The sequence below is a fragment of the Gymnodraco acuticeps genome, unplaced genomic scaffold (genome assembly GCF_902827175.1).
Source record: "Gymnodraco acuticeps unplaced genomic scaffold, fGymAcu1.1, whole genome shotgun sequence".
Classification (NCBI taxonomy): Eukaryota; Metazoa; Chordata; class Actinopteri; order Perciformes; family Bathydraconidae; genus Gymnodraco; species Gymnodraco acuticeps.
The window spans coordinates 1,551,069-1,567,493 of record NW_022990135.1 but is presented as its reverse complement, the minus strand read 5'-3'; the positions used below and the strand labels follow the sequence as shown (position 1 = coordinate 1,567,493).

The following is a 16,425-nucleotide window of genomic DNA, read 5'->3' as shown; positions in this document are numbered from 1 at the left end:
TAGATTGTGGGTTAATAAAACCGGTGTAAAGTAACTAAGTACATTTACTCAAGTACTGTACTTAAGTAAGAGTATTTCATTTTTTCTCGACTGTCTTCTACAATTCATAGGCAAATATTGTACTTCTACTCAACTACTTGTATTAGTCCCTTAAATTACTTACAGATTTGGATTAATGATGTGAAATAAAGTAAGTGATAGTAGCCTATTCACAAGCTACCCTGTATATAAAAGTCATTCAAACTAACTTCACCGCGGTGATCAATCATTATAAAACATATCATATTATTCTAAAATGGAACCTTTTGAATGCAGGACTTTTACTTGTCACAGAGTATTCCTACACTCTGATATGGAGCTAATTTCCTGCCATAACTCCACAAATGCCTCATGATTCACTAACAAACACAATGTGGTTAGCAAATACAAAACACCATCTACAAACTAATGCATTTAGTTTTGCAAAGAAAAAACGAAAAAGTACTTCTACTTTGATCTGAGTGCGTCTCCATGTATGGTCTCCACTCCCAGTCCCACAGTCTCTGTCGTTAACGATTATGATTTAGTTTCGATTTGCCCGGAAACTGTCAGTGAAACTTTGAATTTGAACGTTAGGCGGTAAAAGAGGAGAAGATGTCTCGACGTGCGGTTATATTCCTCTGTGCGTTTGGACTATTTCAGAAAGGTAAGAAATAGAAGACACATTAACGTAATATAACCTTATTTATTATTCTTAAACACACCGCTGGGTGAACCTTGTAGCGTTGTTGTTCTTTCGTTATTGGGAAGGTAGGTTAGTACGTTTTTGGCGGTTAAATAAAAATATATATTGTTTGTGTGATAACATGTATATTTGATATCGTATTTTCAAAAGATACAAATTACTTTACGAATAAAACATTACCACAGGTAAGGCAAGTGTATTTATATAGCACCGTCCTTCAACACAAGGCAATTCAAAGTGCTTTACAAAAATTAAAGACATTAAGAGCATTGAGAAATAGTGCAGCGAGATTATAAAATTACTACTAAAAATGTTATTAAAAAGCAAAGAGAATAAAATGTACATGAAACGGGCTATTATAGAATAAAACAGGTATAAAATACATGAATAAAAGTTACAGTGTAGTGTAATATATTAATAGTTCGATTTTCTAAATAAGATAAGACTGAAATGTTAAGTTAAAACCTGTTATAATGTGATTGAATATAAGTCCTCACTGTTTTTTGACTGAAGTAATGTTTCTCCCTGAAACTGTCCCCCCCTGCAGGTCTGAGCGCTCTGGTAGAGACCCAGCTCACTGTGATGGCAGCAGTGGGAGAAGAGTCATGCTTACAGTGTCAACTGATGCAATCCAAGAATGTTCTGCAAGTCACCTGGCAGAAAATCCTCCCTGTGGGCGAAGACAATATTGCTACTTACACCAGAAAGTTTGGTCAGACAGTGAATGCTGGTTTTAGAGGAAGAGTGGAGTTTAAAACTGCTGGACTGCAGAACTGCTCCATAAATATCATGAACGTCACGGAGCGAGATGAAGGATGCTATCGCTGTCTGTTTAACACCATCCCTGAAGGTGCTTTCATCGGGAGAACCTGCCTCCAGATCTATGGTAAGAGACTTTGTTAAAAAACATATTTATTTTAGTGAATGGGACGTCATCAACAGCAGGTCAGCGATCTTCTGAGGATACGATACATCATTTTAATAGCATACAGGTGTAGGCGCTAACTCCCATCACCAGACAGGCGCAGTTAAGGGAAAATATATTTATGAATTTTGGATGCTAAATATCTACGTCCCACAATGCACCGCGGTTCCCATTCCCTCATCTGCCTCCTCTGTATTAAAATCTGTTTCTCTTTGCAGAGCTGCACGAACCCTTTCTGCACGTCGTAGACTCGGTGGTTTCTTGCTCGGCCACAGGTCGACCTGCTCCCACGGTAACCCTGGATGTCACTCCCTACAACTCTACCTCTGTCGCCAATAGCAACGGAACATTCACTGTCACCGTGACAGCTCGTCTCCACAACAACAGCAGAGAGGTTGGATGTGCCGCACAAGTTCTCACTGCTCCTCAGAAAGAGGCGTCCATGGCGATCCCAGAGGTCAAAATGTTGGCTATTAAAGGTGAGAAAAACTTCCACAAAAATCCAAGAAAGTTAACGATTTCTCTGTACAGTAGCTCATTGTTTTTATTCTCCAGGCTCTGAAGAAGACTCCCGGCCTGATAACAGTGGTGTTGGTAAGTTATCCTCTAGGTCAGTGATTCTCAAATGGGGGTACGCGGACCCCTGGGGGTACTGCAGGGGTACTGCAGGGGGTACGTGAGATTTAAAAACAATTTAAAAAAAAAAGGTTGATTAAAAAAATAATCTTAGTAAAATAAGTTAAATAGAAAACACAATTTTATATAAAACATTCCTAGAACCACCAAGGGGGTCCTCATATAAACATGTCAAATGTGTGTATTGTATTTTATAGTTTTTCACAATAACATATTACTTAAATTGAAAAACTCCTTGGAAAAATCTGTTATGTTATTTTTTTTCATGCATGAAATGAAAATATCCTTAGTTTGTTGTAATGCATACCACGAAGGAGTTAATACATCACACACTGAGCTGAGGGAACATCACTATATTGTAATTATTCATATAGGCTTTTTCGATCAAAAATGTTCGAGATCGGTCAGGGGGTACTTGGCAGAAAATGTTTCAAAGGGGGTACATTACTGAAAAAAGTTTGAGAAGCAATGCTCTAGGTAACCTTAAGTCAGTATTACAATTCTATCTGTATTTTGCTTTATTCATGTTGTCTCCTCTTTTCTCACAGCTTTGGCTCTGATCATTGTGTCTGTGGTACTCTTCTGTGTGTGTGTTGCTGTTGCAATCACTGCCTTCCTGTGTTTAAGAAAACATCTGAAAAGGTAATTTTATACTATTAACTCTACTCCTATTAAAGCACCTTTCCCACAGGACAAAACACACTTTCACCTTTAACCAGGTATACTGTATCTACATAAACTACATTTATTTCATACCTTTAGTCACTTTCAATGTTCTAATTAATAATGCAAAATATAATCAACTAATAATATGTTATAGGTTAAGATGTAGTCCTAGTCTGCTATGCTTCAACGTGAATATATAATACATTAAATATCTTCTTCTTAAATCCTTCAGTGTGTCGGAGAAGGACTCTGAGAGGACCAAGACACCTCAGAAATCAACCAAAGCCTCTCTTGAGTAAGTCAGTTTATTCCTTTATTATAAATATTTATCTTGATTCCTACTTCCCAATAACTTATTTGAAACTGCCTCTTGTTTTTATCTGAAGGGCCCAAACACCGTTAATGATGGAAGAGAACGAGCTACGGCAACGGACTCCTGGGGGGAAAAAGAACAACAATTCGGAAACATCACATCTGAAAGTTAAAAATAATCTTTTTTCATGATCACAAACTAAATCTCTCAGGACTGTAGAGCCACAACAGTAATATAGTCCTGAAACCATAACTCAACATGTCTGTTCCAGTTCATAGGAAAATATCCAGCAATCAGAAAGACTCATGTACAGTCATTTAGATAATTTGATTTAATCTGTGAAATAATTTAGACCTTTTTTTTGTACATATTTGTTTTATATGTCTTCTTTTATATTTGTTGATACTTTTTGTATTTGTTTTAATATAAAATGAATACATCTGATATTAGATTAGATATACTTTTTTGATCTCAAATTGGGATTTATTTTTGCATGTAATTGCATTGCACATGAATTGACGTAGAGAGTACACAATTTAAAATAAAAAAACACTATAGAAGACTCACCAGCTACTACGACTACTAAAAAACACAGAATATGTGCTTTATAAAATGTGCAAATATGACAATCTTGAAATGATTGGGTATTTTTTCAAACCGATTATATAATGAATGTTTAAAAATGTTGTAAAATAAAATCTCAAAACTAAATTTGTGTTTTTATTATTTTATAAGCATTACGGCGTAAGGGTGGAATTTTGGGGCTTTGAAAATAAATCATAATAACTTTATTAAAGGGTAATGATGTTACAAGTAAGGTAAAGGAGTCGTAAGATTTTGGTTTTCTATATTAATGGTGAGTATTATGAGATAACAAACCCCAGATAAAATATAATTGTATTGGTAGTTTAGAAAATACAGTGGAGGAATATAAAGTAATGAAAATCAGGTACTTCTAGATAGAACATAGTGACATGATAAATAAATAATCTAAAGAAATATATTTGGTATGTCAGGTGCATTTTGTTGGCTGCAGTTGCGTCGCATGGCCACTGGAGGTCGCACTTTCCACATTCCTGCTGATCTGATGCTAAGAGATCAGGCAGTGAACGCAGCAGCCGGAAACTCTGGGCGCTGCTCTGAGTTCAATCTGAAGCATGCTGCACTCTCGCATTACCTGCAGCTCAGACAACACCTCACATACGGGAACTCTCAGTGTTTTTGAGGACCTTCTTCAGCCAGGGGGTGAGTTTGATGCTTTTTTCCGATATGGAGCAACTTGAAAATGTTTGTAGTTGGTTTACTTCCTCCAACAATGTAAACACACCTACATTTGTGTAATTGTGAAACTTTTTGGGATATGTCTGTGAAGATATGAATGTTGTAGCACTTTGAAAACGATATTTAACGTCTTCTATAGGTGTTGTTTTCCCTCATCATTAACTCGCACACTGTGTCACTGACCTACATTTCAAAAATAAGTTTAAATCCGCGTTAGTTAAGTTAATTACCTGTAAGCTTAATTGACTTGCTTACACCCTTATTTATAAACATCTTGCTGTTTTCTTAGTGTTTCTGGATGTATAAGTCCAGTTATACTATTTTTCTGTGGGTGAAATTATTTTTACATTATTGCAATTACTCTTTTTTTATACAAAAATACAGTTTCAGCGTTTCATTTTGTGAAATAAATGTGGGGGAAAAGTGAAAAAGGTCATTCATTTGTGTACAAAACACACATCTATTCACTTAAATATGAATTTAATAGGGAAAAGTTGGAACATCTCCATTTTTAGAGTCTCAAACTGCATTTTCTGACATTTGTGCATGAAAAATTAACCTAAAGTGCATTTTGTTTTAGAAAGTCGTGGATTATTTCTTCTAATCATTGCAGTCCAGTGCACATCTGGGTGTAGTTTATGATTTCAGTCCCTCTCTTGAAGTGTCAGCTCTCCTTATAGTGAAACTCATTACCTTTTTAAGCTCTACCTGCTAGTTTTGCACAATAAAAGCCCTTAGAGTTGATTGATGGGATCATATGTGAGACATCAGTAGAGGCAAAGTGATTTAACTTGAGCTGAACAGAAGGCTCCATGTTTGAATCCAGATGTTTGGCACTGTAAAAGAAACACACACACAGCCCTGAGATGTGGTTTTTAGAGTCTGATCCCTGCTGTGTCCAGCCTTTTGTCGAAAGAATGACCTGAGAGAGGTATATTTACCCTCCACACACCCTAACAGCGCTCCTGTGGTGATCCAGTAGTGACTCATCATTACACCTTGCATCACCATCCTGTCATTTCTCTGTGTTTGGATTTAGAAATCTCCAGGTAGTCTAGACATCAAAGTGTGTCGGCTTGTTTTTACCGCCGGATGATCGTGGCTTTACTGCACGTAGGTTATCACGTAAAACCTGCATTAGACCCCAGGGAACGTGTCCTGTCTCAGCATCTGTTTGTTGTTGACGCTTATACATGGCAGAACCATGGCAACTAATCAGTGCTAGAAGAAATACTAGTAGATTTTGCACTTAAAGGGGCCCTATTCTGCTCATGTTCAAGTCCCGCATATCATACAAAGTCCTCCTCCTCACCTACAAGTCCCTCCGTGCCCATGCCCCCCAGTGCCTATCGGACATCCTTCACCCACATGCCCCACCCCGGAACCTGCGGTCTTCAGACTCTGGCCTGCTTACCACCCCCGCACCAAACTGCGAACCTTCGGGGACAGAGCCTTCAGCGTGGCAGCCCCCACCCTCTGGAACGCTCTCCCCGCGGAGATCCGCAACATCCCCACGCTTGACGCCTTCAAAAGGGCCCTCAAGACCCATCTGTTCACCAAGGCCTTTGGCCCCTAATCTATTTGTTTTGTCTGTCTGACTGGTTGTCTGACTGCCTTTTGTTATGTTTGTTTTGCCCTGTTCTTCCTTGTAAAGCGACCTTGGGTCCCATGAACGGCGCTATATAAATCTAAGCTATTATTATTATTATTATGTTCAGGTTCATGTTTATCTTTAGTGTCTCTACTGGAACATGTCTCCATGCTTTAATGTTCAACAAGCTATATATATGGATTTCCAGAAAGCATTTGATACTGTACCTCACAAAAGATTACTGAATAAGCTCTATGGGTATGGTATCCATGGAGACATACTCACCTGGATCTCAGTCTTTCTCAAAAACAGGCGACAGAGTCTTTGTTAACGGGAAACCATCTGGATGGTGCCCAGTTCTCAGTGGAATTCCACAAGGTAGTGTCCTGGGTCCTGCACTGTTTGTCCTCTATATCAACGACCTACCCGATACTGTGAGCTCCAGGGTCCATATGTTTGCAGATGATACTAAAGTCTTCAAGGAAATTAAGTGTAAAGAGGATGCAGAAAAACTCCAGTCAGATCTCAGAGAAATACAAAGATGGTCCGAGTGTTGGCAGCTCAAATTCAATGCAGCAAAGTGCAAAGTAATGCACTTAGGTTTTCTGAATAAAAAATATGAGTATAATATGGGTGATAATTCAAACACTATAAACCTATCCGAGACTCAGAATGAAAAGGACCTTGGTGTGAATGTTGACAATACCCTGACATTTAGTGACCATATCCGTCGGGCAAGTAACAAAGCGAATGGTATCCTAGCAATGATCCGCATATCATACACTTATTTGGACTCTGACGTAGTACGTAGTTTATACATCTCTCTTGTACGGCCACTCCTCGAGTATGGGAATGTCGCTCGGTCCCCCATGTACAAAAAGGATGCTGAGCTCATCGAGAAAATACAGAGAAGGGCAACGAAGCTGGTTCCAGAACTAAAGGACCTACCATATCAAGAACGACTGCAACGTCTTAAAATCCCGAGTATGAATTATAGAAGGGCGAGGGGAGATATGATCGAAGTTTTCAAATATCTCCACAACATCTACAAAACATCATGCCCACTATAACGGGATTATAACACCAGGACTCGTGGACACTGCCTCAAGTTGAAGAAACGGTACTCAAGACTGGCTATCCGCCGCAACTTCTTCAGCCTGCATGTGGTTGACTTGTGGGATGATCTGCCAGAAAGCGTTGTCACATCCAAGACGGTTAACTGTCTCAAATCCCGCCTCGACCATTACTGGTGAAACATCACCTTCACTTTGGACGATGTGACTGTTGCCAGCATCCATAGTAAATAAAGAATCCGTGATCTACTCATTTATTTATGAGCGACTAAAAGGCCTCAGGCCTATTACAGCCGTATCCTATTAATTGATTGATTGATTGAAGCTCTTTATTTTTCTCAGACTGTCTGTGCTGCAGCATCTCTTTTCACCCTCTGTCTGAAACCAGAGCCCAGTCTGCTCTCATTGGTTAGCTGGCCGGCTCTTAGTTGATTTATATTTTGTATTGGCTAATAATCTGAATTTGTAGAGAGCTGGGAAATAAATTAAGAGGAGTTAAAGTAATATATTTGCTTACAAATTTGAGGAGTATGATCATATGTAGCATAAAATGGCTACTCAAGTCAAGTTAAAGTATGTCAAAATAGTACTTAAGTACAGTACTAGAGTAAATGTACTTCACTGCAACTAATGTCCCAAAGCTGCAATAAAAAGGACATTTGTATCGTTTTTTTCCAGCGCTAAGTAAAGAGTGTAATCTGTTATGATGATGTCATGGCTAATGTCATCCTCTGGCTCATGTTGCAGCAGGCGGTGTGAGTGAGATGCAGAGACTGTACTGACCAGCAGCAGCTCAACAACACTGGACCTCTGAGCGGGGTAAGTCTTCATCTCAGCCTCCTCATCCTCGTAGTTTCTGTACAGGTTTTCTGACAGTGTCTGTGTTTGCAGCAGCAGCCTGGATGTGATTCGTGTGTTGGTAACCCGGCCTCAGTGTGCGATGTGTGGACCCGCCCTCCTGTGTGTGCTGCTCTGGATCTCAGGACTGGCTGTGTCCAGGACGCAAGGTATGTTTCATATTCCTTATAGTTTTCATTTTATGGAGGAAAATCTAACTCTAGTGAGCTCAGTTTCCTTATAAATAAGGTGTCTTCTGTTTGAAAAAATGTTGGCCTTGATGATGCCCACAGAAGCACCATTTCTTTATCACTTACTCACCCTGATTTACCTTTGACATTTGTTCAACGTGGAAACATAATTCAAACATGAACGACTAAAAAACAAAGAAGTTCTGCTTAAAAATGTTCACACAATATGGCAGAAGATGCGCAATAGGTGTTGTGTGTGTATATACATTAAAAAAGATAATACATTCACAACGAAGACAATCCAAATGTTAAAATGAAAATGTGAATATATATATATACAAATTAAATAAAAAATTGATCCTGGTGGATGTCAACGATATATCAAGATGCCACCAATTAATAAAAAATGTCTGTCTGATTTCAGGTCAGGTGGTAGCTCCCGCCAGTGTAACAGCAGAGGCAGGCCTCCCCCTGCTGCTCGGCTGCTCCGTCACCACGGAGACGGGCGACACCGTGCGGCAGGTGCGGTGGCTCGACCGGCACAAGAAGGTCCTGCTGGCGTATGAGCAGAGCGAGCCGGTGCGCGTCAGCCATCAGGAGCCCAACGTGCAGCTCAACGCCTCGCACAGCAACGGCAGCTACATCACCATCCAGAGGGTGGGGTCCGAGGACGAGGGCTGCTACAGCTGCATCTTCGACGTGTTTCCCAGGGGCCCGCAGGAGGGGGCCACGTGCGTCAGCGTCACCGGTCAGTCCTGCTTAAACCTCACCAATTCCACCTTGTTCCTCTTTCCACAGAGACAAATTAGGGTTACAAAGGGAGTTTGTTTTTCTAACTATATCTCCTATGAGACAGGAAGTGGAGGGCTAATGAACCTGTAGATCCACAGGGAAGAAGCCCACCCAGCGAGATACTGTACCCTTCCTGTTGTTGCTATTAAATGTGCACACACTGTTTAATTACACCCAGGCTCCCGTCATTAGACACAAGCCACAGTGCTGTAACGTTTTTACTGTACAGCAGAAATAAATCAACAGACAAATAAACATGTAAGCAACAACACAGACTGAATAATTAGTCACTCAAACATTTCAATAATATATTTTTTGTTCAATTATTAGTTATATTACAGTTTGCTTAATTGACAGTTAAATGTATACAGGGAACCGAAAACACAAAACAAATTCAATTCTTTATCTTTCATATTGACTTGTGTCAGGTAAAGTGAGCCTGCAGGGCAACAGGACGGCTCTGAACGGCAGGCCGGTCACCCTCTCCTGCGCATACAGCTTGCCTGAGAAGGTGCACCAGGTGTTGTGGAGGAAGACGGCGGAGCAGGGCGACACCTCCACCGTGGCGTCCTACACCAAGCGCGGCCACCACAACATCGAGGAGCACTACAGGCGTCGGTTCAGCCTGAGCCGGACGCTGGACGACACCCAGCTCACCATCCAGGCGGTGAGCATGCAGGACGAGGCCTGCTACACCTGCGAGTTCCACGCCTACCCGGACGGCACCAAGAGCGGCTCCGCCTGCCTCTCCATCTACGGTGAGCGCATGTGTACTATGTGTTTTCTTATTGTAAGTGACACTGAGCCAGAGTTCCTCAAATGTGAAAGTGTATGCCAGGTAAGTGTTTGGAGTAAGTAGGTTGAGATCCTTTTTATAGAATCTAGGTAAAGGGTCTTGACCTACTTTAAGATCCTTGACCTTTCAAGCTTAGTATGAGAAAAATAAAGACCCTTTTGAACTTTAAAGCATGGAAACATGTCACAGTAGAGGCACAAAGTACAAATATGAAACCTGAACATTAGCATAATAATGGCCCTTTAATTAAAAGTATGAATACTATGGTCTTAAAATACTCCATTAAATGTCCTGATTTCCAAATGTACTGTAAGTACACAAGTATTAGCATCAACATATACTTCAAGTACCAAAAGTAAAAGTACTCACACAATGGCTCATTTCAGGATAATATAAAGTACACAATCAGCTTAGTATACTTCAAGTATCAAAAGTACTTGTTATGCACAATGACAGGCTGTGTGTGTGTCAGGAAAAGGAAAAGGAAGGAAGCGCCTTTTATAAATAAACCTGGAGGTGAGAGGTCATTAAACTACTGCTCTGGAGACGGCGCTCTCATCTCTCCTCTTTTTTCCCGCTACTGTTCCAGAGAGGTGTTAAAAGCAGAATTAGAAGTGGTTAGCGATGGTTCCAGGAAAGTGAGCTGCTGTTTACCCTCCCAATGTGTGAGTTTGTTTTATGTTGACAGAGGGAGGGGTGTGACTGATGGGAAAGACGTGATTAATTTGGGTGAAAGCGGAGGGGATGAGTGGCGCGCTGTTTCCAGACACAAGGCCTCAGTGTGTGTTTCTCCTCGCTCTGCTCAACGGGCTTTGTCTCCACTGACAGACACAAATCACCAGTTAGTGAATAGCTGCTGCTGCGGCCGGTCGGAGGACAACAACTAGTGTCAATGTGGAGGGAGAGTGATTAACAGGCGACAGACAATCCAATATAAGAATAATAACCAGCCACTGATCTGTGTTTCAGTTCTACCCAATCCAGAGGTGAGTCATGTGACCTCGTCCTCGGGGGTCTCTGAGGCCAACTGCACGGCCCGCTCCCGTCCCCCAGCAGAGATCACCTGGGACATCCCCGGGGAGAATCGAACACTCGGACCGCCCGTTTCCTCTGCCTACGATCAGGGCGACGGCACCACGGTGGTGACGAGCACGCTGCTCCTCCAATCAGCGATCAAGGACCTGTCCGTCACATGCGTGGTGCAACACCCGGGCCTGGAGAAACCTATAAGAGTGTCCCTGCCTACAGACGGTGAGACGCTAATATGTAAAGCATGTAAACACGTCACAGTAGAGGCACAACATACAAATATGAACCTGAAGAAGAGCTAGAAAGTAATAAAGGCAGCCCAGGTGAAAATACACACTATAAATAACTGTATACATATATATTTGTATCTACTATTGAAGTGACAATAGTTGAGCAGCTTCCCTTATTTGCAGGCAGATCTTACAAAGCACAAGTGAAAACACCTGTGCAAGTTATGCTTCAGAACTGTCTGAAAATGTTGCCAAAGATGGTGGTCATATTTCTCATTCCTGGGTGCTGAGGTGAAGCAGAAACAAGCCTTTTGTTTTTCTCATGTGTGTATTCTTAGATATTTTAGTCATGTGTAATTATGGCTGCTCTGATGGAGTCCAGAGTTGTTATTCTGGGACCACATCACCTCTCGTTTAGTCCAGATGTCTTTTACACATAAACTGTATTTGACTGTAAGTGTGTGTTTGCTGCAGTGGGATCGGCCAACGTCGTCCTCCTGTCGATGTGCGGCGTGGCGGCCGTGGTCCTCCTGTGTCTGTGTGTGTGTGTCTGCAAGTGCTTCATGTGCAATGACGGTGAGTATCTGCACATTTACTTGAATAGAAAGGAGTTGTTCCTTTGATTTTCCAAAGGCATTCTGGGAAATGCAGGGGTGGTTACATCAGAAATACTGTTCTGAGAGTTTGTGAAGGTGGATGTTTTTGCAGCAGTTCAGGAAAACGTGGGTGAAGAAAGTGAAAGATGGGTAGTTTGAGAAGCAGAAGGCTGAGTTTAACTGTATAGGCTGAGCCCTTCGAAATAGAAGTATTTTCTGTCATACAGGATCTCTACCATGGGAAGGAACACTTTGCCGTTAAGTAAATAGATTTGTTTGTGCTTGCCAAGTTTTAAGAGCCTTAGGAGCGAATATTTGGGAAATTCAGCTGTTTAAAAAGTAAGTAGTACGGGGGAATAATCTCAGACTTTGTTGTAGGTGTGTGTTGGTAAAGTGCGTGAACAACAGCACTGTGAAACCATGAAACACCTCGCTGTAAAGGTCACCTCGCAGAGCCTTTCCACATAGAGCTGGTGTGCTAGCTCTTCCTTTGAGTCCTGTTAACACCTCTGCCACAGTCCCCTAAGTCAGACAGTGTGCTGCGTGTGGACCGCTGCCCATTTCCCCTTTATCAGAAGAGCTGTGCCCACCGCGGAGAGGCAGGGAAACGAAAAGTTATCGCTGCACTGACAGAGACTTTGGCTGACGCCGGTGCTTTTGCCCGCCAAGCATAAATCGTAAGGGAAGGAAAACAAAAGTAGGCGGCGGCGATGTGTCGAGGTCATGGCGGTCCCACGGACACTCTCAGATTTGGCAAAGCACAATTTAGGCAGAGGTGGAAGAAGTACTCGGAGCCTTTTTGAAGGAGCCCTATTATGCATTTTTGTGGCACTAAATACTATGAGGTCCCAACGATGGATGACACATGGTTTTAATTCCTACTATATTTGTCACTTCATTGTTTTAAGCCTCAAAAACCAACATCTGACCACATGGGTCACACACAACAAAGGCTGCTGATTTAAGAGTGTTTCCCACATCTATCATTTATCTTAAATATTGTTTTTTACTGTGATTTATGGCTCTGTGTTGCACCAGAAGTGTCATCTGTGGGATGTTTTGCAAGGATGGCGGCTGCAAAAATAGATTGTTCTCAGGGAATAAAGGGCTCCCGTTTATTTTAGACGTCACTTGAAAGTCTTTCCTCATGTTTAACTCTGTGCATGCCTGAGCAGAATAACAAGTGGTAGAAGAAAAGACCCTCTTTCTCCTTGAGACTGTGGAGAAGACGTTGGAGGGGAAAGCAGTGACATGAGCCCAAAGTTGGCAGCGTGCCCAGTTAAAAACAACCCTCGACTGTACACACACACACATTCTGCATGTCCCAGGTCATGTCAGGAGCACAGGCTTTTATTGTGATTGGGTTCAGACTGCAGTTTACTGGAAGAAAGCTGTGATGTGTCTGTCCTTATTTGGAGCTGACTTCATTATTTTTTAAATATTTGTTCCACACACCAAGTGGCTTCTAATCATGCACATAGTTTGCTTTTCATTCCCCTGATTTAAAATAAATTAAATGAGCAGAATATGTCCCTTTTTTTAAAATAGGAGTTAATACTGTCTGCATGGCTTGGATGCAAAAACTCAGAGAGATGTTCGGCCTACAGTAAACCCTCACTATGGCGGGCCTGCAGAGTTGTGATGTCTGCGGGCACAAAGAGCTTGTTTATGGTCTCTTCTGGATCAGTGGCTGTCATCCAGCTTTCAATCACGGCTGGGAAGTAAGGCCGAGGTTGCTGTTCCAGTAAAATGTCTATTTGTGTCTGAGTTTCCATGTTTTCCAGGACTTTAGCGTACGGCGGTGGCACAGCTACGAGAGAAGGGAGTCAACCTCGTATAAAGGCAATATCTTCATGAAAAACGACTGTTTTCAGTGGCACTTTTTTATCTGTAACACCACAGGAAGTACAGGGGAGGGACCATATCCGGCCAAGAGGGCAGACATAAGGATAACACTGATTGTTCCTTAGAGATTAGACGTGGAAAAACAAGAAAACTGAGCAGCAGGACAAGATGAAAATAAGAAAGTATGCCTGCCGCTCACACTACACTTTTTCTGATCCATTTCCCAGTTTCTCCGTCACACACTTCACTCCTGCTCTAATTGGCTTTTTGGGGGCCACATGTGTCGAGTGGGCCCCGCTAAATATCTCACATTGCTGCCGCATGTACGTTGAGACGTTGCAGGCACTTAATCATGTCTGAAGAATTCCTGCAATGTTTCATTATTCTTCTGCATGTGGTCTTTTTGGTTGTGAGTGGGTGTTTTTCTCTGGGTTTAGACTTGTTGTGTTTATTTCTGCATTCCGGTGTGGGATTTATGTCAAGTAAACGCAACCCCAGCCCATGACATGAGGACATGTTTGCCTTGAGACACTCCCATTCTTCACTGGGTGCAAACTGTCTGATTTCCTATTATTTCATACAGATTGTTGCGGGGATGAGTCAGATTTCTCGATGTTAACTTCCAGGTCAGCATACGAAAACACATTGGGAAATAGGCAATAAATAGAAGAAATGTCAGTGTTATTTTCCCGGACATTTGGGCTTTCACTGAGCAAGGAATTAACGGGGGCCCCGCCTCCAAAGCTATATCCAGTTATTTGTATACATCCATGGACCTGTGAGGAAGAATGTGTGTTTCTTGAGACAGAGCTGACCAACTGACTGTCTCTTTCTTTCTGTGCAGAGTGATGTGAAGGCAGTCGTCTCTCCTGCTGTGATGAAGGTCCAGTGGAGCTCTGAGCCTGACCAGAGCCGAGCCACCAAGTCCTCTTGTCATTCACTACACAGTAAACATAACTAACACTTCACTATTTCATGATATATTTGACACTTACTGTAGAAATGTGGCCCAGATCATTGAGGAAATCCTTGTGTCAGGGCATCCTGGGGGGTCGAATGTGTGAGGTCAACTCTAAGCTGTAGAGCTCTGTGATGAGATGTATATTTTTTACATTTTGGATTTATCTGGCTCAAATTGAGGTCACTCGGTTCTTTTAAAGTGTTTTTGACTTTGTTGGGCAGATGATAATATATTCAGTCTTTTTTTTTTTTAACAACAGAAATGTTGGCAGCTTTTTCATTATTCTTTTAAGCTCCTTTAAACATGGTTTAAATTCTTTCATAAGTAATGAATGATTATATATGTAACAAAGGGCTTTTAAAGGGGACATTTAATGCTGATATTCAGGTTTATGTCTATGTATTGGGCTTCTCCTAGAACATGTTACATGCTTAAATGTTCAGAAACGACTTTATTTTTCTTATACTGTCTGTTTGAATTTACCTGTATTCACTCTCAGTCTGAAACACTCCGTTTGTACCTGTCTCTTTAAGTCCCCGCCCCCAAAAAAGCCTGCTCTTATTGGCTTAAATGGCTCCAAGTACCGTAATGTATGTAAACCAGCACTGAGAAAGTGGCTTGTTAACTACTGCTTGATTGTTGACCACCAAAATGGCCACCACAGGGGGCTACGTCACCGTGAAACCCTTTATTTAGTGGTTGCCAAAATGAGAAAATATATTTTGAAAACTGGAAAAACAAATGAAAGGTTTTTTATTTAAAGCTGCTGTGTTTCTCGTGATGGTGAAGGGTGGTCACCTATCACCTTCAGGCCCTAACACTCAAAAGAGACCTGTGTGTGTGTATGTGTGTTAGAGGAGCGAGCCAGCGAGTGTGTGTGTGTGCTGCATTGTTGTACAGTATTTCATGACTTACAGAGCTTCCATGTAGGGAGCATCACTGTAAGAATGTAACTTTTTATTTTGGAAAATATTAATTTTGACTTTATAGAAAGTCGTTTATATCTTTATCAGGAAAAATATATATATTTTCTATTAACAACTGATTTATGGTTTTACAGTAACTTATATGTATATAAAGAGGATGTTGAGTATAACAGAAACCTTCGCTAAATTGTCTACCTGCTGTTTTATTTAGAGTTATTGTGTTCTTTTTAAACAGTATTCAACTGTTTAGTATCCATAACAGTTGAGTTTCATGTGGAGATAAATTGAAGTTAGAAGTGGATCAGACTGTTCAGCTTTTGTTTCACTGCTTTGGAGATATTGAGTACAAATAAAATATGTATGGTTAGAAATGATACCTCGAATTTCTGATTGAATTTGCAGAAATGTGATTCTTTACACACTATGGGTAAATAACGTTACACAATACAAAACTCATTCCCTCCACAGCCCACTCCAACACGTCAAATGTCATAATTCTTATTGCAGGTTTTATTTGAGTGTGTCAGTTGTGAGTCATGGAGGAATTGAGTTTCACACCCAAATTAATCATTTGGAAAACACATTGTTAAACAAGAGTTCAACCTCAAGTCAACAGGATGCAATTGCTTTCATTGTTCCTTAGAGTAGCATTTCCTTAAATAGTTCATATTTATTTATTTAATATTCTCATTGTATTCTTATTGCTATTTCATTCTTGTTTCATTTAGTCCTGTGTTGGTATTAAGCATTCTTATTAATCACAGTTATATGTTACTATGTTTTCAATGGGAAGATGAGTTAGTATTGTTTTTATTTTAGTTTTGTGAAGCCCTTTGAGTAGAAATTGCTATATATATATATATATATATATATATATATATATATATAGGTGAAAAAGCTCATTGATAAAAAAAAAAGGCTTATCAGAGGAGGAAACTGTGAGCTTATCTTGAGCGGATTTCATAATAAAAGCACTAGTGTTTTGTTCTTTAAGGACTTTTACACTGATAAGA

At 40.8% G+C, this 16,425-nt stretch overlaps 2 protein-coding genes across 6 annotated transcripts; both read left to right on the top strand.

Moving 5' to 3' along the window:
• Positions 1-371: 371 nt before the first annotated feature.
• LOC117546748 (OX-2 membrane glycoprotein-like) lies at positions 372-3,975 on the top strand. Its single transcript, XM_034217108.1, has 7 exons — positions 372-685; positions 1,272-1,610; positions 1,868-2,128; positions 2,205-2,243; positions 2,834-2,927; positions 3,184-3,246; positions 3,338-3,975. The coding sequence occupies exons 1-7, from the start codon at positions 634-636 to the stop codon at positions 3,453-3,455; spliced, it is 966 nt and encodes a 321-aa protein (XP_034072999.1). The 5' UTR covers positions 372-633; the 3' UTR covers positions 3,456-3,975.
• Positions 3,976-4,369: 394 nt separating this feature from the next.
• LOC117546559 (OX-2 membrane glycoprotein-like) lies at positions 4,370-15,788 on the top strand. 5 transcript variants are annotated; one of them, XM_034216784.1, is made up of 8 exons: positions 4,370-4,509; positions 7,957-8,028; positions 8,107-8,216; positions 8,662-8,985; positions 9,458-9,787; positions 10,795-11,076; positions 11,559-11,660; positions 14,370-15,788. In XM_034216784.1, exons 3-8 carry the CDS (start codon positions 8,150-8,152, stop codon positions 14,372-14,374), a joined length of 1,110 nt encoding a protein of 369 aa, XP_034072675.1. In that variant the 5' UTR covers positions 4,370-4,509; positions 7,957-8,028; positions 8,107-8,149; the 3' UTR covers positions 14,375-15,788. The 5 variants fall into 5 exon arrangements, with proteins under 5 accessions (XP_034072675.1, XP_034072672.1, XP_034072671.1 ...); XM_034216781.1 differs by having other exon boundaries at positions 8,104-8,216; XM_034216780.1 differs by having other exon boundaries at positions 8,101-8,216.
• The last annotated feature ends 637 nt before the right edge of the window (positions 15,789-16,425 follow it).

Excerpts from the sequence above, each read along its gene's own strand:
- LOC117546559 (XM_034216784.1), top strand. The coding sequence starts at position 8,150 with ATGTGTGGACCCGCCCTCCTGTGTGTGCTGCTCTGGATCTCAGGACTG. Across the intron at positions 9,788-10,794 it reads CGCCTGCCTCTCCATCTACG|TTCTACCCAATCCAGAGGTG; the intron begins GTGAGCGCATGT and ends TCTGTGTTTCAG. Across the intron at positions 11,077-11,558 it reads AGTGTCCCTGCCTACAGACG|TGGGATCGGCCAACGTCGTC; the intron begins GTGAGACGCTAA and ends TGTTTGCTGCAG.
- LOC117546748 (XM_034217108.1), top strand. The coding sequence starts at position 634 with ATGTCTCGACGTGCGGTTATATTCCTCTGTGCGTTTGGACTATTTCAG. Across the intron at positions 2,244-2,833 it reads GCCTGATAACAGTGGTGTTG|CTTTGGCTCTGATCATTGTG; the intron begins GTAAGTTATCCT and ends CTTTTCTCACAG. Across the intron at positions 3,247-3,337 it reads TCAACCAAAGCCTCTCTTGA|GGCCCAAACACCGTTAATGA; the intron begins GTAAGTCAGTTT and ends TTTTATCTGAAG.